The sequence below is a fragment of the Lepidochelys olivacea genome (genome assembly GCF_965140295.1).
Source record: "Lepidochelys olivacea isolate rLepOli2 genome assembly, chromosome: 2".
In the NCBI taxonomy this organism is placed as follows: domain Eukaryota; kingdom Metazoa; phylum Chordata; order Testudines; family Cheloniidae; genus Lepidochelys; species Lepidochelys olivacea.
In genome coordinates, this window is record NC_140412.1 from 260,520,008 (window position 1) to 260,545,427 (window position 25,420).

Genomic DNA, 25,420 nt, shown 5'->3' on the forward strand with positions numbered 1-25,420 from the left:
AAACCCTATTTTGAGAGTTTGTATGGGATTTAATTCATGAATTGATGGTGGGGGGGGGGGCTGGCTCTGCCTAGGGGTTAATTTCACCCAGTAGGAATATAGACCTTCGGGTTTTTTTTCATCTTCAGACAAGGTGCATGTTCAAGGGGCATTAGGAGGAATATTTTTGCTTGATGGTGGAGTAGATAAAACTCCTGTCCTTGGCTTCAAAGATGTCTGTACGGTATGTTCTAGGGACTTTCAGACAAAACACAGAGGAAACAGAACCTCAATTAGTAATGCTGACTTTTCAGTGGCTTCAAAAAGCAGCAAAATGCTGCAAATTCAGTAAGCAAAACAGATAGATCAAAGGATGGCTTTAAACTTGAATGAAAACATAAGGGTTGTGAAAAGTTCTCACCAGCATCAAACAGTGCTAGTTGTTTTGTTCATCCAGTGTATTATTCGCTTTAGGGAGGCCCATGTGGAGTATTGGCCGCAGTTCAAGCCTGTGTCCTGCAACAACTTCTCTTTGGAGACAGTAACAGAAATAGCGATGTGCGGTGAGTCAACAGCTGACACAAGAAATATTTTCCATTCTAAATTAAACTAAAACTTTATCTTAGTGTGGCCAGAAAAAAACCTTTCTAAGCTTGGCCCTCTTGCCCTTGCATTTGTATCCAGAAGAGAGAAAGTGCCAACTGCTTTACTTGTTCTTCTTAAGGCTAATAGAAGTTGCCTTTAAACAGTGGATTTTAAAGGCTAGCTTTTCATTAACATACTAGTTTTTTGTGATTAACCAAGAACCGTTCTAAAAAAAGAAACCCTGAATTATGGCCAGCATCAGTTACTGAACCTGCGGAGTCCCATGGTGAAGCAATGATTTCAAAGAGAATGCAATCATGTATTGTAAGACCATGCTATGCATGGGGTCTTTCATGGCAATATAAAATCCCAATGAACTTGCAAAAAGTTAGTCATACCAGCTCTTTTCCTTTCTAATTTTACACAGCTAAAGTCCCTAATGGGGTTTAAAAACTGTGTATGTCTTTTAATTACTTTACAGAAAAGTTACAGGATATTCATAGCATCAAGGGAAAATTACTTGCTACGTTCTAATAAACTCAGTGAACGCAGCATTTCTGTCTGTGCTAAAGAGACAAATCTTATTCACTGTGGGATTTTATCCTAGTGGGATTTTCATAAGCACATGGACACCTAATTCCCATTAATTTCGATGGGATTTCTGCACCTAGACACTTTTGAAAAGGCTTTAGTGCCTGTCTGCATCTTTAGGTGCCTAAACACCGTTAAAAATGGTCTCTTAGCCCCTTTCTCTACTTGTGGACAGAAATTCTGGCCCCATTAGGACTTCACTCTGGCCTTGTAAATGGCCATGTACACTTAAAGTGAGTGTAAGTGTAATTTACTTCCACTTTAAAATTCCCTTTCCTTGCCGGAATTGTGTAATGGGACAAAGGACTTTTTACATGAGAAAGAGAATCTGCACCAATATATGCAGATTCTTGTGGAAACTATGTGATATCTGTTAAGATTTTCTGCAGTGATTCTTGGTGATGTAATATACAATTTTGAGTGTTTCAAGGGCCAAAATTATGATTTGACATAAAATGGGAGAGAATTAGCAGTTAAACTGTTCTGTGAACAATTCTGGATCTCCACTCCTAAATCTCAGGGGGTATGTCCTCAAAGTGAAACAGTGATTGCACATGTCTCTAATTGCTGGAGACCTGGGTTCAAATTATATGTTAGTCTAAAATTAAAAATCTATTTTTGGATCTTATTTTATTCCTCATCTGTCCTAAAGACACCATTAGTGCATAGATGGGCATAAGTCAGCACTGCTAGCCAACTAATCTCAACATAGGCCCAAAATGAAAATACCAGAGGCCAAATTCTGCCCATTGTCACACTGGTGTAAATCTGCAAATCAATTATTAGTTCCTCACCTTCACTCCCACAGCTGTGAAGGAAAAAAAAGTTGAGGTTTGGGAGCTACCCCATTGTATTTTATACCCTCTCGAAAACAGGCTGAGCCTTATACGTTGGATGGGACTAAAATTCTCTCTCTCTCTGTTTCTCAACTAAACAAAAAAATGTTGAACATGCAAAAATTACATTGGTACGTTCCCAAATGTCAAATGATGTTTGTGATCCCTATCTTATTATATTTAGATTCTTATACTGCACTCACCTCCACAGCATCAGCTCAAAAAGAGCTCCACAAGAATCAGCATTTAGCAGATAATGGTTCAGTCCCATCATTCTTGAGTAGATAGTAACATAACAGTAATATCTGGAACTTGAGAGGTCATCGCTCTTTAGAATATTGCCAGCACGAGAAGCCCCACACTTGCTAATCTGTCTGTTGTACTATACCTGGCATTGTACTTGGATATGATCGAGGTCTATAAAATCATGAGTGGTGCGGAGAAAGTGAATAAGGAAAAGTTAATTACTTGTTCCCACAGTATAAGAACTAGGGGCCACCATATGAAATTAAATGGCAGCAGGTTTAAAACAAAGAAAAGGAAGTTCTTCTTCACACAGCGCACAGTCAACCTGTGGAACTCCTTGTCTGAGGAGGTTGTGAAGGCTAGGACTATAAAAGGGTTTAAAAGAGAACTGGATAAATTCATGGAGGTTAAGTCCATTAATGGCTATTAGCCAGGATGGGTAAGGAATGGTGTCCCTAGCCTCTGTTTGTCAGAGGGTGGAGATGGATGGCAGGAGAGAGATCACTTGATCATTACCTGTTAGGTTCACTCCCTCTGGGGCACCTGGCATTGGCCACTGTTGGTACACAGGATACGGGGCTGGATGGATCTTTGGTCTGACCCGTATGGCCATTTTTATGTTCTTATGTATAATATTTAGGCATCAGATTCAAAGCTGGTGGGGTGCTTGAAAGAAATGTCCAGCAGAGGGAAGAATCAGAGATGAGCCTGGTGCTGACCTTTTAAAACATTCTTTTTAACCACAATCTTTGTTTGTTTAACTTCACTTTTCTCAGTAATCTCTTTATGACACTAGTGTGAAATTAGTGCTCTAATGATATGATATCAGTTAAGGCATTTTAATTGTTTTGTCATTTGAAAATATTACACTTTAATGGAAAATATTATTTTGATTTGTCTTTAGATAAAGAATATTCTGTTTGAATATATATATATATATTTCAATTTGTCTTTTTCTGATAAAAACCACTTCACTATCTGACAGCTATCTCAAATCCCTAATCTAGGTTACTTAGGCAAACATATACTGTGAATACACACACACACACGCAGTATACACGGTAGCCTATTTTAAACTCAGTTGAATAGATTTTTAAATGTAAGCCTCATTTTATTGAGGGATATTATCAAGCTCTTGGGCACAGCTTCCCTGGTTCATCCTTTCATTAAATTTCATAACGGAGAGTGCACCATGCAAATGTGGGTTTCGAAATAGGCTGTTTGGTAGCTTTACTAGGAAAAAGGGAATTCTAACTGGAGATGATAAGGCAGAGACAGCTATTGCTGGGGTAGCAAATTCTTGTATGTATACATGTATTGTCAGAGGTGGCCCTTATTTCTAATGTTTATGAGGTACCGATTAATATGTCTTTAAGGATATGTGTATGCTGGAGTTGGCAGCGTGATTACAACACATGTAGCTATACCCAACCTCACTTTGATTTATCTAGTGCAGCTAAAAATAGCAGTGGGCGATGAGGCACCATGGACCCCAGTACAGACTAGGAATACAAATACCCAGGGTACCAGGTAGGCCTGTGCTGAGTCTCGTGTCACTGCATCTTCACTGCTCTTTTTTAGCCGTGCAACCTAGATTAAAGTTAGCGTGCGTATACCTGCACGAACTGCATTCACACCTCTGATTACAGTTAGAGACAGTCAGTGTCATAGAAAAAAGAATGTAAAACATTAAAATCAAATAAAGAACCAACTCTCCCAACCTATCCAAACTAAAGTAACCCTGCTTTCAAAGGTAGGGATCCCTGGCACAAGAATCAACCCCATAATCATGAGGAAGCCACCTTACCAGGTGAAAAGGACTGATTCCTCACTGACAGAATGGGGATGGAAAGACATGAGACACAGTAAACCAAGAGAACCGGGGAGAGGCCCCTAAAACCCTCAGGGATGAGTCTCTTGCAGGGCATGTGATTTGAATCATCCAAGGCAGCCAGTGAATGATTCTGGCAGACCACTTCTGGGAGAGAGTTCCAAACAAACAGGGTGTAAAATCATGTTAGTTCCACAATTTTTGTTATTTTGTTTCTTCATTTTTTCTCAGTTCTTCCAGAAGAGCATATCTGTCCGTAGCTCCACCAGCTAGCCTCTCGTTCAGAACAGACTTATTAAAATACACAGTGATCGACCATGTTTTACATTGTGGTGCCATGCTCCAGTTTGGACAAGGAGACAGGAAATTTCCTGAATTTTAGAAGGGACTATGTTTGGTTCATCGTATTAGAGAATATGAGGGAAATATAACAGAAATCATTTCTTTCTCAATGCAGTGAGAACAAAAATTAGTTTCAATGGAGAGGGAAATTATTAACACATTGCAAATTGATGACATCTGACATATAGGTCAACTAAGAAATCAACTCGGGGTGGCTCAAGCACTGGCTAAAGGAGCATTAAGAAATATGTAACAGTCTATTGTCTTTCAGATATGATGGTATATTTTTGAAGACAGTTTCTAACCTTTGTTCATATTGTAGATATCTGACACCACCATGAGGCTTAAATTCAGTTTTAGAGTTTATTGCATAGGCATCTCCTTTGGAGTCAGTAAAGGATCATTTTCTGACCATGAGGACCAGGAACCTAATTTCATCTTGGAGATCAATGGGAAATCTTCCTTCTTTTTCTGGGGCTAAATGTGGCCCAGAACATTTAAGAGGCTTGGGGTTCCATGTTTAATGGAAAAATGGAGTCTGATATTTGGTAGTTTACAAAAAGGAGAGCAAGAAAGATTCAGCGGTTAGGATGCTGTCCTTGTTCTTAGGAGATGAGGGTTGAATTCCCAGCTCTTCAGACTTCTTTAGGGAAGTCACAGCTAGATTTTTAATAGTTTTTCGGTGCCTAATGGGATTTTCAAAAGTGCCTAAGCAGGTTAGATGCCTAAGTCCATCAATTAAATCAATGGGAATTAGGTGCCAAACCTCCTTAGGCACTTTTGAAAATCCTACTAGGCATCTACTGCATCTTTGGGCACCTACATACTCTTGAATATCTGGTCCTTTGTTTCACTGTCTCTCAATTCCCCATTTGTAAAATGGGAATAATAGCACTTCCCTAACTTACAGGATGGTTATGAGGGGCTCAGATATTAGGGTGGTGGCAGCCATATAAGTACCTAAGATAGATTTTTTGCTTTAAAGTGGCTTCTCCCAGCCCTGTTTATCTGGAAATTGTTCTCCTCTCCTCGTTTTTCTCATCCTCGTCATTCTAAAAGATTTTATTTTCCCCTATTTTGTGTATGAGAAGGACTGACGAAGTATGAAGAAATTCCCAAAAGAATTCTGGTTAACAGGCAAGCGCTTTATCTTTATGGGCAGAAACAAAAAAGGCCTTCAGGCATGTAAAACTTGAATAGCGAGATGGGTTGTTTTATTCATGAGAGAGGCATATTTTTCTTCAGATGTGTCTGCATAGAGTGGAAGCTGATTCTTGATCAGAAAAGGACAGGAGTCTCCATGGTTGAACTGTGTAAATAAACATCTTTTTCTAGCGTACCTGCCTTTTCAAGGTGTTGACTGCTTCACATCAAGCACTAGGCTTCAGATTTCTTCTAGCTACATGAATAAAATAATGGATTTTCTTATTGTTCCTTTACCTCCTCCATCCACTGAATATAATTTTGGCACTGCCCACAAATACCTGAACAACTCAGCTAGGCTACAAGAACATGTGAAAGGGCTATGGGCACATTTTTTTTAACCTGAGTTCTCTCATCTATTAGTTCAAATGCCCCACGTCCTCAGAGAGGGAAGAGTTTTCTCACTAAACATTATATTCCAGGCAGACATAGAACTTAAAAATCTGTTTTTTAATTTTTATTGGTTGATGTTTAATGTTTTGAATTATTAGATCTTTTAATTCAAGTGCTGCAAATGTTTTTTTTTACCTCATCTCTCAGGCTGGCAGTGCTCTAAGACTGATATTGTCTAAAGCTCAAAGAGGGCACCGTTAAAACCAGTGGAGAAAGACTCCAAACTTCCCATTTGGGAGGGTGTATTATCTAGTAGTTAGAGCAAGGGGCTAGGAGTCAGGACCCCTAGGTTCTATTCAGAGGTCTGCCAGTTTCTTAATTTACAACTTTTGGTCCTATAATCACTTAACCTCTCTGTGCCTCAGTTTAATTAGAATCATAGAATATCAGGGTTGGAAGAAACCTCGGGAGGTCATCTAGTCTAACCCCCTGATCAAAGCAGGACCAACCCCAACTAAATCATCCCCACCAGAGTTTTGTCAAGCAGGGCCTTAAAAACTTCTAAGGATGGAGATTCCACCACCTCCCTAGGTAACCCATTCCAGTGCTTCACCTCCCTCCTAGTGAAATAGTTTTGTCTAATATCCAACCTAGACCTCCCACACTGCAACTTGAGACCATTGCTCCTTGTTCTGTCATCTGCCACCACTGAGAACAGCTGAGCTCCATCCTCTTTGGAACCCCCCTTCAGGTAGTTGCTATCAAATCCCCCCTCACTCTTCTTTTCTGCAGACTAAATAGGACCAGTTCCTATAACTCATGTGCCCCAGCCCCCTAATCATTTAGTTGCCCTCTGCTGGACTCTCTCCAATTTGTCCACATCCTTTCTGTAGTGGGGGCCCCAAAACTGGATGCAATACTCCAGATTTGGCCTCACCAGTGCCGAATAGAGGGGAATAATCACTTCCCTCAATCTGCTGGCAGTGCTCCTACTAATGCAACCCAATATGCCATTAGCCTTCTTGGCAATAAGGGCACATGTTGACTCATATCCAGCTTCTCATCCACTGTAATCCTCAGGTCCTTTTCTGCAGAACTGCTGCTTAGCCAGTCGGTCCCCAGCTTGTAGCAGTGCATGGGATTCTTCCGCTCTATGTGCAGGACACTGCACTTGTCCTTGTTGAACCTCATCAAATTTCTTTTAGCCCAATCCTCCAATTTGTCTAGGTCACTCTGGACCCTATCCCTACCCTCCAGCGTATCTTCCTCTCCCCCAGCTTAGTGTCATCTGCAAACTTGCTGAGGGTGCAATCCTTCCCATCATCCAGATCATTAATGAAGATGTTGAACAAAACCGGCCCCAAGACCAACCCCTGGGGCACTCCACTGATAGCGGCTGCCAACTAGACATGGAGCCATTGATCACTACCCGTTGAGCCCAATGATCTAGCCAACTTTCTAGTCCCCTCATAGTCCATTCATCCAGCCCATACTTTTTTAACTTGCTGGCAAGAATACTGTGGGAGACCATATCAAAAGCTTTGCTAAAGTCAAGGCATATCATTCACCGCTTTCCCCATATCCACAGAGCCAGTTATCTCATCATAGAAGGCAATCAGGTTGGTCAGGCATGAATTGCCCTTGGTGAATCCATGTTGACTGTTCCTGATCACCTTCCTCTCCTCCAACTGCTTCAAAATGGATTCCTTGAGGACGTGCTCCATGATTTTTCAAGGAACTGAGGTGAGGCTGACCGGTCTGTAGTTCCCTGGATTCTCCGTCTTCCCTTTCTTAAAGTTGGGCATTATATTCGCCTTTTTCCAGTGGTCCAATTCATCTGTAAAACTGGAATAATATTGCTTACCTATCTTAAGGGGTATTGTGAGACTTAGCAAATAATTTTTGTAAAGAGCTTAGAGATCCTTTGGTGAAAGGTGCTGCACAAATGCAATGTATTTTATTTACAGCAAATGACATTGTAAATAAAGTCAATTAGTAGATAAGGATTTTCAGGCTTAGGCGTCAAGCCAACAAAAGCTAAATCATTCAGAGTTAGGACTGAAATGAAATGTGAAGGCCTTTTTTGACTATAAAGCATATTCAGCATATAAAACAATCATATCATAGAATGTAGAGATGGAAAAGATATATAAAGACACCTGGTCAAACTTCCTGCCAGTGCAAGATTAGTCCCCAAGGGACAGTTACTTGTATTTTGAGATAATTTTAAATGTGCCTACTGATGGAGTTTGTACTGCTCCCCCTAGAAGTTTAATCCATAGCCTATTACTGTAGATCTCACTGTCTAAAAGTATTTCCCACTATCCAGCCTAAATTGGCTGTCTTGATTTTTGCCACTTTATTCCTAGTTATAAGCTTTTATATTATGCTAAGTAATTCTCTGCCTCATTACTTGACATCCTTTATCATGATCCCTCCACCCAGTCATTGCTTCACCAGGCTCCACATGCTAATGTATGTGAATCTTTCCTCGTAAGTGAATCGTAAAAAACCAGAGACTGCCCTTTAAAGTTAAACCTCCAGAATTAAAGAAGTTAGTGTGTATCATGCATAGTGTACTAGGCATGTTCTAGCAGTGCAAAGAGAATGTCCTGCGTGAGGCAACTCTACTCATTGATTTTAGTCATTTAGTCTCAGATTCTCAAAGGTATTTAAGTACATAACTCCCTTTGACTTCAATGGGATTTAGGTGCCTAAATACATTTGAGGATCTGGGCCTTTGTACATATCACACCTGCTGTGAACCTGTGCCCACTGAAAGAGATGTTCACTTTTACAGGGCTGTCTCACTGTGATTTTTTCCTTGTTTCTCATATATCCAAAAACAACAGGTGTCTGCAGCCTTCAGACGCTCATAGGACCAAATGCCTCACCCTGGCTATTGCAGATATTTTATGGCGTGCAGGGGGCAGTGAAAAAGCTGTGGTTGCACTGTAAGTGGGAGGAGCATTTTTAATTATCATGTAAGACTCTCATGTGTGTATAAAATGACTGTTTCTGTTTATACTCCTAAGTAGCTATCACTATGTTCGAAGGTCAGTATGTATCCGTTTAGTCTGAAAGGGTTTATTGCTAATGGGCACATGCTCGCTGGAGTTACCTGTCCTAATAGTCAGAGAAATCTCAGGGTGAATTCCTGGCCCCATTCAATGGGACGGTTTTTTATGAGAATTCCTTCCTATTAATCTGGAAGTAGAACTTTCCGAAAGCAGCTCACTGACTATTGTAATTATATTTTTAAATGTTTTTCAACTACAGTGGGTAACTCAGAAGAGACTTTGAATGTCTGTTCTACTTTTGTTATGATATTATTGTTCTTCTATTTTGTTGCAATGAAAAAATTCAGTAAGTTCTTCCATCTATACCTTTTTTCTTTCTAGATACAGAAACATGAACTGATCAGTTGCAAACAAATCTAAAGGCAATCAGAGCTCAGATAAAGTAGTATTAAAAAAGCCAAAGGTCTTTTATTTAACGTCACTTTTTTTTTGTTTAGTCTTCCAATTCATTACAGCCCATGGATTTCTCTTTGTTGTGTTGTTGATTCTTCTAAAATGAATTGCTGTTTCATTTAATTCTCCTCTTTAGGTCTTCAGGAAGGCAGCAGTTCACTCCAGCAGGAAAATACAAAGCAGATGGAATCTTTGAAACAGTAAGGTTTCATATGTAATCTTCCTGTAATATATTTTGTAACTTCACATATATAGTGTAATGGGCCTGATTCTCCCCTGGCTCACCAAGGTTTAACTCTACTGACACCACTGTAATTACTCTAATTTACTTGTCAGAGGAGAATCAAAGAGGAAGTGACATAATTGGCTCCCAAACTACCTCACCCTTCAATGGGAATTGGGCTTTCCGACATCCTCCTTTTTCCTTTCCTTTCATTCCCTCTCCTCTCCCAGGCCCCAAGTAATAGCAGTTTCCCCTCTAGTAGAAGAGATCTGGAAATGGATCCTTCCATAGCTGTTCACAACACTGTCAGAGAAAGAAACCCTGATTTTCCCTTCTTGTCCTTCCTACAGTATTCCTCGCCCTTTGTTTTTCTGATTAATAAATAATTAATTGTAAACTAAATTCTTTCCACTTACGCATTTTTTTCCATCTGAAGATGGAATTGTTTTAATAAAGCAATAATGCATTAAGCCTTACAAATAATACCTCCATGAATTAGGGAAATATTTTTATCCCCAAAAACTGAGACAGAATGGGAAGAAGAGCTTTCTCACAATCACACACGAAGCCCATGACAAAGCCAGAAATATAACCATCTCTCCTGACCCTGAGTCCCATGATTTGGCCTCAAGACTATTACTCCCCTCAAAATCAAGGGGTGTAAATCAGTGATAAAGAACAGATACTGTTTAAATAACAGACACTGTAGGTGTCATAAATATAAAGGGAAGGGTAAACCCCTTTGAAATCCCTCCTGGCCAGGGGAAAGCTCCTCTCACCTGTAAAGGGTTAAGAAGCTAAAGGTAACCTCGCTGGCACCTGACCAAAATGACCAATGAGGAGACAAGATACTTTCAAAAGCTGGGAGGAGGGAGAGAAACAAAGGGTCTGTGTCTGTCTGTAGTCGTCTTGGCCAGGGACAGAACAGGAATGGAGTCTTAGAACTTTTAGTAAGTAATCTAGCTAGGTATGTGTTAGATTATGATTTCTTTAAATGGCTGAGAAAAGAATTGTGCTGAATAGAATAACTATTTCTGTCTGTGTATCTTTTTTTGTAACTTAAGGTTTTGCCTAGAGGGGTTCTCTATGTTTTTGAATCTAATTACCCTGTAAGATATCTACCATCCTGATTTTACAGGGGGGATTTCTTTATTTCCATTTACTTCTATTTTTTATTAAAAGTCTTCTTGTAAAACACTGAATGCTTTTTCATTGTTCGCAGATCCAAGGGTTTGGGTCTGTGGTCACCTATACAAATTGGTGAGGCTTTTTACCAAACCTTGTCCAGGAAGTGGGGTGCAAGGTTTTGGGAAGTATTTTGGGGGGAAGGATGCATCCAAACAGCTCTTCCCCAGTAACCAGTATTAGTTTGGTGGTGGTAGTGGCCAGTCCAAGGATAACGGGGGTAATATTTTGTACCTTGGGGAAGTTTTGACCTAAGCTGGTAAAGATAAGCTTAGGAGGTTTTTCATGCAGGTCCCCACATCTGTACCCTAGAGTTCAGAGTGGGGGAGGAACCGTGACAGTAGGACTGGAAGGGACCTTGAGAGGTCATCTAGCCCAGTCCCCTGCATTCATGACAGGACTAAGTATTATCTAGACCAGTGGTTCCCAAACTTGTTCTCTGCTTGTACAGGGAAAGCCCCTGGCGGGCCGGGCCAGTTTGTTTACCTGCCGCGTCTGCAGGTTTGGCTGATTGCGGCTCCCAGTGGCCGCGGTTCACTGCTCCAGGCCAATGGGAGCTGCTGGAAGTGGTGCGGGCCGAGGGACATACTGGCTGCCGCTTCCAGCAACTCCCATTGGCCTGGAGCAGTGAACCGTGGCCACTGGGAGCCGCGATCCGCCAAACCTGCGGACGCGGCAGGTAAACAAACCGGCCCGGCCCTGCACCAGCGGTGGAACAAGTTTGGGAACCACTGATCTAGACCATCCCTGACAGGTGTTTGTCTAACCTGCTCTTAAAAATCACCAGTGATTTGGTATTCAGAAGCTGGCTCCAGGAATCGCCCTTCCACCCACAGATCATTCTTAAATTAATAATGAACTTCCATGCAATAAATTTCACATATCAGGAACTAACATTTTAAAAGAGCTCTCAGAATATATGAATTTTATAGCTAAAATAGGATTTAAAGTATGTTATTTTGGTAAGTGTTGTTGTAGCCGTCTTGGTCCCAGGATATGAGCATGGCAAAGTACGTAAGATAATACTTGACCAGATACTACCTTACCAGTGTTGTCTCTCTCATTTTAGTAACATTGCTGAAAAAAGTGAGAGTTGTGAACATCATGGGCTTCAAAATGGATGTGATCCAATTTACACCAGCTGAGGATCTGGCCAAACATACAGATTTTGGTTAAATCTTGATTAAATAATTCAGGCTTGATTTATACCAGCTTATTGTTATCTATTTTAATTACATTATTTTACATTTTGTTACAGCTAATACTACATAGCATCACAAAATATGAAGATCTGACCATTTTTCTTCAGCAGAATATTCATCAGGTATGATGCATGGAGAGGAAATTAAACTTGTCATTGTTCAGCTGTTATTTTTTCAGTATTTAACGTTTTGTAGAAAACTGTATAAACAACATTTTGGGTATGACACTGATGCGTCCATTTTTGAAAAAGATAAAGGACCAAATTCAGACCATAATGTAAATGGGAGTGGGTCTTTATTGACCCCAATTGGAGGTGCATCCTTATGCTAGGGCTGAAAAGCATGTTCAATGAACAAACAAATGTAAACACAGTGGAACTTTTTTTTTTTCAGTTTGAAACTGGTCCATTTGGGTGCATTCTTCTTACCCTGTCGGTTATCTTTACAAGATCTATCGACCTGTGAGTATTTTTATATTCCTGTTTCCTAAACTTCAGAGTTGCCTTAGCCATGTGAAAGGTGTAACACAGGCAGGGAGTGGTCACCCTTCTAAATCTTTCTAGTTTCCACAGACAGTCCCTTGGCCCACTAAATAATACTAGTTCAGCATTTTCAGCATTCTAGGTGTTGTTTCTTACAAATACAGGGAATACTGCTGATATTGATTGATTCCTATGTTTGGCTTATCAGAAGCTCAATAAATCAGTAAGAGGCTTTCTGTTAGTTTTAGATCAGGCTCCTAATCTATAGCTGGTGAGTTTTTACGGGTGTCCACTGTGGAAAGTGTTCTAGTAGAAAGATGCTGAGCCCAGTCCTTTGGACCACATGGAGCCCGGTTTGTGTGAGATCTGCAGTGAGGTACAGAATGTCCACACAAGAAATCCAGCCAGCAGGTGACATGTACTGTGCTAATTGGGTTAGTCTACTCTAGTGTCTCTCTGCCACATAACAAATACAAACAAAATAACAGACCTTTTTTATTCCGGGCTCTCCAATTCTGGCAGAATTTCTGATAGCCTGAGCAGTTTTACTTCATTTCAGTTTTGGATGGTGATTCCGTTTTATATGGTCAGATGTCACTCAGGAAGCAGTGATCACTAAGTGAGTCAGTTGGTTAGTGTAATAGACATGCTGGCTCTAATTTAGAAGCATTCTTTAAGATAGCCTGTTTTAAATTGAGGGTCACCAGCATGTGGGACAATGGGTGAGATGTTTATTTGCACTTAATAGAGTTCACTGCCATCTGTCTCATGACTAATCAGTAAACTCTATATCACAATGTCAAAGCACACCCTGCAAAAGCCTTTAAGATTCATCCCCAAGTGAAAGAGAAGTGTCAATACATGAAGTGAGCTGTAGCTCACGAAAGCTCATGCTCAAATAAATTGGTTAGTCTCTAAGGTGCCACAAGTACTCCTTTTCCATCATTCATTGTATACCATCTCTCAACAATAACTCTCATGAAGAAATCATTTGTGTTTACATAAGATTATGCATTAGGGTTATCAAAGTGCTTTGCTGCAGTTAGGATTTTCTTCCTCTGACCCCTATATTGTGTTGAAAACAAATCACAATTTGGAACTGAGTTATATATATAATATATATATATATATTCAATTGCTAATCCACTGAGTTTTGTTCCAGGGTTCACAGGTTTTTTTAGTTGACTTAACATTAACATTGCACTACGTTTCCTTTGCCCTTATGCAGAGCTGACACCCAAGCGGTTGGTTTAATAATAGCAATACAGTATCTGTATTTTATAATATAATATATTATATTATAATATATTTTATAATATAATATATTAGCATTATCTTCATCTTATTGGCTGGGGGACTGAGGCCCAAAGAGATGTGGTGGCTTTTTTTAGGCCACACAGGCATGAGATTTTAAAAGATATTTAGGTGCCAAGTGGGTTTTTCATAGGCATGTAAATGCCTAACTCCCATTGATTTCAGTCCATGAATCAGCCATTAACTAGTACCTATTTCTTAAAGATACAAGCAGTGAGGTTAGAGCTCCTGTTATTTTTGAAATCCTAACAGAAGGATTATGCCATGTCTACTTATCTGTAATTGATTTCAGTGGGAGTTAGATGCCTAGACACTTTTGAAAAATCCCACTTGGCACTGATCTGCATTTTCAGGTGTCTAAATATATTTATAAATCTGATCCACAGTTGCAGTGCTGGTACAAAACCCAGCTCTCTTAAAAGCCAGATCTAGCACCATGCCACTGGATAACTTTCAGAAACTGTGCTGCTTTCCTGGCCCTGAATGAGGTAAATAGGACCCAAACAGATCCTTTGTTTATAAGAAACAGGAATTTATCACTAAAGACAGTGAAATGTGTACTCAAACCTCTGCACAGCCTTTAAATAGAAAACTAAACCTTCTTATGTATATTTCAATGACAGATGAGTGGAGATGTCATAATCATCAGTTAGGATTTGAAAAATAACAGGAGATATGACCTTACTACTCATATCATTCAGAAATATGTGCCATTTCGTGGCTCGTACACAGACGTAGTGAATGGTTGTTATTTACACAACTGACATAGTTCTGGGTGAGAATTCAAAGGCCAGGGAGAACTGTTATATTCAGGGCCATCCCTAGGGGGTTGCGGGGCCTGGGACAAATCAGCCTGTATGGGACCCCTTGGGGCAGGGGATGTACTGACTCTCCCCCGGGGGCGCTAGATGGGGCAAGGGGCACGCTGGTGGGGGCAATGGGGCTGCAGCTGCTCCACGGGGCGTGGGCCGAGGAGGCTTATCTGGCGCAAAGTGGTCGGGTGTGCCTGTCTGCTGGATGACAGTGTTGCCTCCTGCCCAGCCTGGGCTGGGATCCCCACACTCCCTGGCCTCCGCATTCAAATAATGGCGGGACTAGGGTGGGCATGCGGGGCAGGGGAGCTGCGTGCGCAGCACCCATCTGCCAGCACAACATCTGTGTGCTGGTGCCATGGGGGAGCCCAGCTGTCTGGAGGGAGGAAGGGCCAGACACACCACGGTGTCTCCTGCTCACTGGCTGCCTCTGCCTGATCTTCTCACTGCTCAGGGCAGACAGCTGCTGTCTTCACCCCATCTGACACCGTGATGTCGAAGTGCGGGGCCCCCCAAAGAGCGGAGCCCAGAGCGGTTGCCCTGGGGACGGCTCTGGTTATACTTAAAGGGATCAAATCCAGCAGTAGAGCTGATTGGGAATTTTCTGTTACAATATTTTTTTTCCACAGAAAATGAATTTCCACAAAATAAAAACTTTCCATGCAAAAATTTCAGTTTTGCCAACATTTTTCAATTGTGCATTGAGAAAATCAAAACAAAATATTTTGTTTCAGCTCATGTCAGCCCAAATCAAAATATTTTGGTTCCTCTAACTGAATTCAAATATTTCATTTCAGGTCAGTTTGCTATTAAACTGTCTGAGTGGTCACAATGCCTCATGGAAGGTGTAGTTTGGGTGCCTCAGTCCACACTTCTCTATAGGCTACAGTCCTTGGCTGGACTACTGATCTCCGAGACCGCACTACAGTCTCTCCTCTGGTTGAACCGATGCAAGAGCCCAGCCCATGGTAGAGAATGAGGGCACAGGGCATTCGAACTACAACTCCCATGAGGCTTTGCTCAGCTCAGAGTTACATAGGTGAGTGTCAAACCAAATTAAATAAAATGTTTGAATTCAGTTCATAAAATCACTCAGAAATAAAAATTTTGGAACTTTCTGTTCCACCAAAAATTTCAAAGTTTTGACTTTTCACCACAATTCAGGATGAAAACAAATTACGGAATTTCCTGCAGGACAGAAATTCCAATTTTTGACCAGCTCTATCCAGCAGTCATTGTAAGTCAGTAAGATCATGGGCATTTTTTAAATAGATCTACACAAGTAACAAAGGTGAAGGGTTGCGCTTTCATGCTGCTCTCTGTATTTTGCGTATGATTTCTTCATACAGCATGCTCACATAACCCTCAGCTGCGGAACTGATAACAAATGGAAAGAGGCAAGAGAGAATTCCTAAGTGAGTTCCTCATGATTTGTTGTTGCCTCTGGTTTGGGAAGCAATGCTAGTTGGTAACAATTGTAACTGCATTTTTACTGCTAGTGGTGAAAAAATCAGAAATAATTGCAGTCTTACATTAGACGCTGTCACATTTCTTCAGACTTCCTCCTCAAACATCTTACTCATCCAGGCAATGTTAGGCACACTCTGTTGCTCTATTAGGACCTTTCTGGCACTGATCCATCCATTCAGAAGCCTACTTTAAAGTCCTGCATCCCACCAGAATGGTCCTGCGGTGAGCCCCCATTGTAGCAACATAAAATCTTCTTGGCCTCTCTCCCTCCTTTGTTATACATGAGACCATCTGTTCTATAACCTATTGCCAAACCGAGGCCCAGTTGACCAATTGAATATGTTATCTCAGATTCCTGTATGCAAGCACAGTGCATTACCACTTTGAAGCTAGCTTGTCATCCCCTCAAGACTAAATATAATATTGGCTACATCACACACACCGTCAGTGTATTACTCACAAACTTCAGGAACTTATTTGGCCAGCGTGGACCATGGGCATTTCACTGCTTAATAGTAGCTCACTGCAACTAGATTTGTGCACACAGCAGTGCTTATTTGAACCTTTTTAACTTTTTAAAAAGTGTTTCTTATGAATGAAGAAAATAGTCATTTGATCTCTGAAAAACCACCAAAAAGTTAGGGGTCAAGAGGAGGCTGTGTAGGTCATTAAAGGTGACTTATTATAAACCCAGCAAAATGTGAGTCAACCTGTATCTCCTTATTGCGACACCCAATCTCTAGTAATTGCATCTTTGTAGTCTTTTCTCTTCCACAAATGTGTCCAGCTCCTTCTTGAATTGACTTATGCAGTTCTTCTTCAAGTGCTCACACATGTCCATTATGCTGTATGTGTGTGTTAGCCTCGTGCACAGTTATTTGAGAACTTTTTCCCTCAGTGGTACCCATCAGGTCAGCTCAAGCTCCCTCTATTGCCTTACGCGGCTGTGCACTGGTATAAGAGGATGGAGCTGCCCATTGATTCCTTCAGTTCCTTCTTACTGCCAGCGATGGTTGTTGGAGTGATCTTAGACTACTTATCACAAGTGTTTCCCTCACTCCTTTGCGTTAGGAATTAGTTAGTTAAGATAAGTTAGTTTTAGCTAGTTTTTTTACTGATAGATTTAGTCTTAGGTCTTTTGGACTACATTTTTGATTCTTTAGTACAGGGCTGGGTGCCAAAACGATGCCATGTTCACCAGGGTATACGTCCTGCCACACTTGTGCTAAATCCATGCCAGGCAGTGACCCATGCCTGGTGTGTGGGAAAATCCCACACCAGCGACAGATGTCACATCTACAAATGGTTTGAACCTCACTCAAAGGACAGAGTGGTCAGGCTCAAGGGGCTACTCTGGGAGGCAGCACTTCAGGCACCACTGGACTCATTTCACACAGAGAGAGCACTGAGTTCATCAGCCTCGGTGTGGAGCATGCCAGAGATGTCTGTGGTTCCTTGGTCCCTCTTGTTGGTACCAAAGGAAAGGCTTAGACCTTCCTCAGGTGTGGTACCACATTTGATTGTGTCAGTGCCTAAGCCTAGTAAAGACAGAGACTCTAGCCTAGGAAACACGGTGGGAAAAGTCTTTTGCTTGAGCAATCTGCAGCTAAAACGAAGAGATCGCTGGCTCTGGAGCAATATATTCACTGATATGTGTGATAAATGATTAAATATAAAATAACCACAAAAGTGACATTCATGCTACTCCACTTGTTAACTCTCTCAGTTCAGGGATTGCCTACACTACCACATGGGGTCGATCCAAGGTATGCAACTTCAGCTACGTGAATAGCGTAGCTGAAGTTGACGTACTTAGATCTACTTACCGCGGAGTTTTCACTGCGGTAAGTCGACAGCTGATGCTCTTTCATCGACTCCGCTTGTGCTTCTCGTTCTGGTGGCAAAAAGTTCCATTAAAAAAAAAAAGAACAAAGCAACAACAACTAACTCAGAATATGTGGAAAATGAAACCTTGGGCTTTTATGAAACAGAACAGAGTGGAAAACGCTCTCAAATTTACCAAAGTTTCAGCTGATTTTCCCTCCCCTCAAGCTTTGATCAGTTATATTTGCTAAGCTTAAGTATCAACATCAATGTGGACAAATAGGTCGGTCTTGGTTTAGTATCTTTGTTTACTGTGGCAGGCTTTGATACAGAAGAGCTTGACATGGTAAATACAGAAAACAATCAACATACTTTGGTAAAATGAAGGGCTGAGTTGAAGCTGCCTGGATTTGAAGTACCTACATGGAGTAAGTTGTATTAAATCAGAATACAGAATGTATTAAAACTGACTGTCTTGTTAATGGAACTACTCACATGCTTAAAGTTAAACATGTATTTGCTGAGCTGGGACCCAAACAAGAAAAAACAGTGAGTTAAGAACAACACTGTGTCCTTGCTTTTATTGAGTCACATCACAACCTTCACAGTTTTTAAACATCGGGTTTTTTCTGCCCTTTTTTAAACATCTGTTACCTTTGTAAAAGGACTTTCATACTGTGCAAATGTGGAAAAAAATAGACCATTAATACAAAAAGCCATTAATCTGCCCTGTCATTCCTCATATCTCCTTTATACTTATTTGAGATCTTTACATTCAAAGAGGAGTTTTTCTCCTTCTTAGCGTCAATTCTATTTCTGTAGTGGACTCCTAATTGTGTGTTTGTTAATATAACAGTGTTGCCATGAAAATGGGTGTGATGTCATCAATTTACTATTACAGCTTCACCTCAGGATTAAGGAACTGACATTAACTTAAACACACACTTTTTTTTTTTTATAGCTAGCAAACTGAAGGAAAATCTAAGATAAATAATGAACAGTAACCAGTTTTATGCTTGTTTTGCTATGTCAGCGTTTCCCCCAGTATTAAATGTATGCCTGGTTTTTGGATTTAATGTGCAATTCTCAGCTGTTTTCCATTAAAGACAGGGCATGGATTTTCCTTGGAGCTTGCAGGTTTTTGAATCAACAGATTGAGAACATAAACCATTATAGAGCATTGTTTTTTTAACATGAGTGTCACACATCTGATGTCCATCTGATTAAGTATTTCAAACCGTCGTGTTCAGTATTCAAGTATTTTTGTTTCTTTACATTTTTTGAACTTCTATGTGTGCATTCTTAAAAATTGGATAGAACCTGGATACCGCTCACTAGAAATCCCCATTCTCACTACAGTTTCAGTTAAATATGGGGTTTTTTTTCTTTACTTTTCCTAAACTCTTGTGTAATTTGTTTGTAATTTCTAAATCAGGAGTGGCTGCAATGTACTGATAGGTTTAATAAGAGGGACAGATCGAAGTAGGTGAATGGATACAAAGTTTTGGGGCTGATAGTAAGCTGATGTAAATTGTATTCGCTCCATTGATTTCAAAGGAGCGTTGTCAATGGAGCAATGAGAATTTATATCAGCGGAGGCTCTTACCCATACAGTTTGTATAGCTCTTTGAGATTAATGGCACTGTAGTGCTTATAATTCCAATAGGACTCAAGGTTAATATATAATAATGTGGTTGAGCCCAGGCAAAATGAGATTAATTGTATGTCAGGATGATATTCTGTAATGTGTATCTGAACCAGTCCTGCCTCTAACAGCAGCCTTCTGAGACAGTGTTGGAAAGCATCAGAAAAGTGCATGCGGGCCACTGGATTGTTTTATAACTATAGAAGGGCTCCACTGTGGTATTTTTGTCATGAAGGGACAAACTGATACAAAGCAAAAGAATTACACTGGGAACTTACCATCGCCAAAAAAATATTTTAAAAGAATAATATGTGATGATAGAGATGGCTACAAATAATTGGGTATAGGGAAGGGAGTTTTAACATCAGCATTTGGGTTCCAAATGGAGCAAATGTGTTTCCCGTAAATACAGTGCAAGCTGAAAATAGAAAACACATCTAGTAATAATAGTTCATCTGTAAGACCTTTGAGAACAATCTGGAAGTCCAAAGCTATCATTATGGCTTTATGCAAATAGGTGCCCATTCAGGGCAGCACTTAAGAATGAACTTAACTTTAAGGACGTTCTTAAGCGCTTTCCTGAATCAGATCCTTGGTATCTAACTGGATCATTTTCTTTACAGACCATTGCTTATGACCCAAATCCCATAACTAACTTGATTCCATGTTTTCAGCCTCCAATCAAAATATTTTCTCCCACTCCACAGAAATACTTCCATGCTATCGTAACAGAGGAAAATATTGATAATGTCACACCCTGAAGATGCACAAGAGCCCTATAGGGTAATGAAAGAAGGCAATCCCCCTTTTTAATGGCCTTGTACTTGAGCAGCATCTTTTCATTGACTTGAGACCCTCCTGACCTAGGGAATAGAGCCAGGAGACTGGGATTTTATACCCAGCTGAACCACTGACTCACTGTGTACCATTGGACAAAATTCGTAGTCCCTCAGTTTCCCCATCTTTAACTTAAGGATAAAGATACTCACCACTGTAGAGTGCTTGAAGACTTAGGGCTTGTCTACACCGGCCTGATAAATTGGTGCTGCTGTGATTGATTCATTGGCATTGATTTAGCGGGTCTGGTGAAGATGCGATAAGTCGATGGGAGAGCCCTCTTCCATTGACTTCAGTACTCCACCTCCCCGAGAGGTTGAAGCTAAATTGGCGGGAGAGCATCTTCCATCGACAAAGCATGGTGTAGACACTGTGTTAGGTTGAGATAAGCTACGTCGCTCACGGGGGTGATTTTTTCACACCCCTGAGTGACGTAACTTACATTGATTTAGGCAGAAGCATAAACCAGGACTGACAGATGGAAAATGCTATTGAAGTGGTATTATTAATAACAATAATTTATTTATTAAGGTTCTTTAGACAATTTATTACCAGGACATCAAAATTAATGACCCTTTCACAAGCTGCATGTCTTCAACGTACTGCATTGCAAGCTGACAAAAATATACAATGCAATGTCGTTACCTGTATTTATTTTCAGTCTATACAGTGCCTAAAGTGTGCTAGGCCTGTCAAATACCACACCTCTTATTGTACTGTAAATAAACACTCTGGCTTGCATGCTAACTTCTTGGGAATGGGGAACTGTAGTGACAGTATGATTTATAATCGTTGTAAATCTTATAGCTATATGTTTGGTGGTTGTTTCCTCCCTAGCAGAAATGATTTGAAATGCACATGTTTCTTCTTGAAAATCTGAGATACACCTCTAAAGTCCCATATTGTTTGCACCTAAAGAGGCAATTAGAACTTCCTTCCATTGTCCTGCTTGTATGTCCCATTGCCCCTAGCTGACGTATATTGTATAGTCCGCTCATTTCGGACAAGGCTATGGCATTTTCAAGATGCAACTGTTTCTAAAACTAATAAGTGGCCAAATTCCAAAGATTATTATCGTTCCATCCATGCCTTGAAAGGTTGTGATCTCTTTATACAAGACTTTTCCACACCACATACACAGTGTTCATGGATTCTTCTTAGCCCTTTTGATTCAGCACAAATATTATTAGCTAGTAAGGCACTTAGACATCACTGGAACTGGCTCTTGGATTGCCCTTCTCATTTATACACATGAAGTAGTGCACATGTGAACCTCAGCAGGTTCAGTTCAGATATAGTGATTCTAAGGACCTCTTCAGTCCTGAAAGCAGGCTGGAAATCTTAAAAGATTTACAATACATCCTGCATTTGGCACTACAAGTAATACCACAAGAAACATATCTCTACAATATTTGGGACGTAACCAGGAACTGCAGAGTTGCCCCAACTTTTTTATTCTTAGAACCAAATTTTTGAACTGAAAATAAGTGTTAAGTTCGTGTTTTGGATGAAATGTCAAGTTAAATCCTATTTTAACCACACCAAGTGCACCATAATACCTTTTCCATTATCACAGACATATTATACAGCTATATGTATTTTTTAAAGCTGAAATTGAAGGGGTCCAAAGACAAGCAACAAAAATTGTTAGATGTATGGAAAGGCTTACATATCAGGAGAGAGTGAAAAGATTAGAATTGTTCAGCTTAGAGAGGAGACACATAAGAGGTAACATGCAACAGGTATATAAAACAATGAAATATATAGAGAAAGTCAGTCAGATAAGCCCTTTATCTTTTTACTAATACGAGAATAAGGGGAACCAATGTAACTGGAATTGGCACATTTAAAACTGAAAGAAGAAATACTTTTTAGGCCAGCACATGGAATTTATTGCCATAAAATTGTCATAGGGTCCAGTTGATTGATTGCATTCAGAAAAGGATCAGACATTTATAGGTATAAGAATATTCACAATTACATGAGAATTATAATGGATATAAACCCTCATGTCTCAGGGCATAATCCAACCACTAACTGATGGGATTTAGGAAAAAAACCTTCCTCTTTGGGGAGAGTATTCCATAATGTCTACTAGGATGTTTCTTGAATCTTCTTCTGAATTATCTGATGCTGACCACTATCTGAGACAGAGTACTGGAGTAGCTGGACCAGTGGCACGAAGCACTATGATGATTCTGTTGTTTCTAAGAATAAAGGACCTCAGAATAGGGTTTTTACTTTGCATATTGTTCTTCCATGTTGTGTATGGTAGATTCTACTATGTATAGTACATATACAGAATTGTCTGCAGTTAATGGACACATCCCATTGATAGCAATGAGAATTTCCCTAGAGATCAAAGACAGACTAACCTGGTGGAGGCACCTTTGTTAGTAATATCTATATTTCATATCTGAAACATTACATAAAATACAAAATCAAGTATGTCCTAAAACAATCATCCTTGGAAGTCATGCATATATATGAAGAATGCTTGCGTATCTTCTTCTAACACTCTTTTTTTGCTCAATAGTTATTTAAGCAAAACGCTCTAGGAGCTGTGAGTTTTGTAGCTTTAACTATTGTTGAAAACAGCTTCCCTTTCTCTTTACTGCTACAGTTTACCACTTAATTGCTAATTTCTTTTAAAACAACTTGCTATGTCTGCTATGTCTTCAGCAGGTTTTAGGTAACTACATAAACAAGCATATTTTTTCTTAGAGAAATGTACCCAAAACAAATCCAAAAACTGAGCCATGTTAGCAACTTTCCAAGCCTTAGAAATGTTAAATCCTGTGAAATTATGATTAAACTTTCCCAAACCTTTTTCAGGGTGCGCAATGATTTTGATGTGCTCACTAACCAACTGATTGGCACCCATGGCTACTGTACACAAGTAAGTAAGGGAGGTGGGTGAGTGTTAAAGACAGCATGTGCAAAAAGCCAACATGATATGAACTATACTCCATGAAGAAACAACACTCTTGACTTCAGGTTCCTCATGTGTTTTTCCCTTTTTTTAAGTGTCTTCCTCCTTTTTTCTTTTATAAGACTTTCGTTTTCTCTTCTTTGTTCTGAGAGCCTCTCGCTTTGTGAATCTTCTCCTTACCTGCCTGAAACAAAATTTTTTATTATTTCCATTTTTCTAATTTTTCTTTGTTTTTCTAATTTTTTTATTTTTGCAAGCTCAGTTGGGACCTAATCCAAAGCTTGCTGTAGTCAGTGGGCTTTTGATCGATACCTGAGTTGGGTTTCTGGTGCATCTTTCTCCCATCCCCATTTAATGAACTGGATGCTCAGTTGCTGGGTTCTTGGATCAGGGGGACCTAACAAATACCACTGAGCCGCCATGTAAGCATCAATGATGCAGGAAGCAGTGTTTGTTGTTCAGAAATTACTGTTCTTCCTTCCGATTTAGTATTGAACTAAGGCTGCAGGGCTGGTGGAGTTCCTGTCTTCCAATGAGAAATAAAATTGAGGTCCTGAAAATCTGTAATCATTAAATTGGCATGTCCTCATAAAGAAGTAGTTGTAATCTTATTGCCCTGGTGAAACTTAAACTCAAGACATTCTGTCTACAGTACCTAAATTATTGCTGCAGGAAAAAGGCACCATTCACTTCCTTTCCCAAACCTGTTGTGCGGTGTTGCTGTGTGTGTTAAACATCTTTGGTGCTTCTTGTAAGAGGGGGCTATACTTCCCTGGTGGACTAAGAGCTCCCTTGCTGTAGTTTGTACATCCGTGCAAGTCTATAAAGCTCCTGGGATCCTTTGGAATAAAAACTGGCTATAAATATGTAAATTTGTTATTGATATCATAAATCAAGTCTAAACTGGCAAGAGCTTAATTCTTTCTGCCTTCGAGCTATGGCAACTTGAAACTTTTTTCCTCAAAATTATCTTCATATTTTGTTTTTTCTCTGTGGACCCTCACAATATTGTGTATTAATGCTCAGCCAATTCCTTTGTGTGGCATAATTCGCTTCTGTGTATTGCCATGTGCCATTAGTGTCAGCGTGTTTTGTGGAGACCTTATCCAAAGTGAGATGTGCGTGGTGTCCCGTTCAGTTCCATCGGCTTTATACTCACACACCACTCTGACTCCATGGACTGGCCAACAGTAATATTAGAAGGAACAGCATGAGCAGACTCTGGCAGATGTAGTGTATAGTCCGTAAGTGGTGGTACAGGCCATGACTAAGCCCACCACTGATTATTGTACGTAAGTGGCAGAGGAGGGTGTTTCAGAGTTGTACTGGGTGAATTTAATACATTGTTACAACATGGAAGGCTGTTTTGTACAAGCAAGACTTGTTCTCTTCTCTGTCCCTAGAAAATGAACACATCCATATAGCACTCATTTCTTGGCCTTTCTTTATGAAACAATGTTAGGAATCTACCCTGCCTGATTTTGAATTTCAATGTGAATGGATTAAATGCTCTCCATGGAAAGCCACCCAATGGCTTTATGAGTTTTGTCTCTTTCAATTCACAGGGCATGGGAGGAACATGTTCTTTGGCTTAGATACACATGGCATTTCACCCTTTGAGATGTGCTTTGGGATTCAGGTTCCAAGAAGCCCAAACCATCAAAGCACAGCTCAGGTCAAACCCCTAATGGCTCAATCCCCTTCCACAGTCACAATTTTCTGAGACCTTTATTGTATTTTAAAGCTGTCCTTCCACAGTGGATCCACCTGCTTGCAGTGTTCTCCAACATGATCTTCAATGGTAATACCATTGCAGTGAGAGGCCTGGGGTTCACACTGGCTTTCAAAGGCAGCAGTGATACGGGCCATATAGATAGATACTGCATGTCCCTGCCTCCATGAAGGTAAATCCATCTCTGAGTGAGTCCAGGTTCACAAAAGTTAGTAAACCTTTTGGCAAATCTAATCTGATAGAAAAAGTATGCCCACACACATGCAGAAATGTCAGGAAAATATTATAAAATACTTGTTTACTCAACTCCTAGTTAACCATATCTTGATAATGTCTTCTGGTA

The 25,420-nt window shown here is 40.2% G+C and overlaps 1 protein-coding gene across 2 annotated transcripts in view; it reads left to right on the forward strand.

Moving 5' to 3' along the window:
- MINDY4 (MINDY lysine 48 deubiquitinase 4) overlaps positions 1–25,420 on the forward strand; it is a 91,117-nt gene that overhangs the window by 41,459 nt on the left and 24,238 nt on the right. For both annotated transcript variants that reach the window (XM_084618342.1, XM_084618343.1), the window contains exons 9-14: positions 454–542; positions 8,799–8,900; positions 9,556–9,619; positions 12,086–12,151; positions 12,423–12,490; positions 23,249–23,312. In XM_084618342.1, the coding sequence (XP_084474468.1) occupies positions 454–542; positions 8,799–8,900; positions 9,556–9,619; positions 12,086–12,151; positions 12,423–12,490; positions 23,249–23,312 (453 nt within the window). The remainder of the gene's footprint in view (positions 1–453; positions 543–8,798; positions 8,901–9,555; positions 9,620–12,085; positions 12,152–12,422; positions 12,491–23,248; positions 23,313–25,420) is intronic.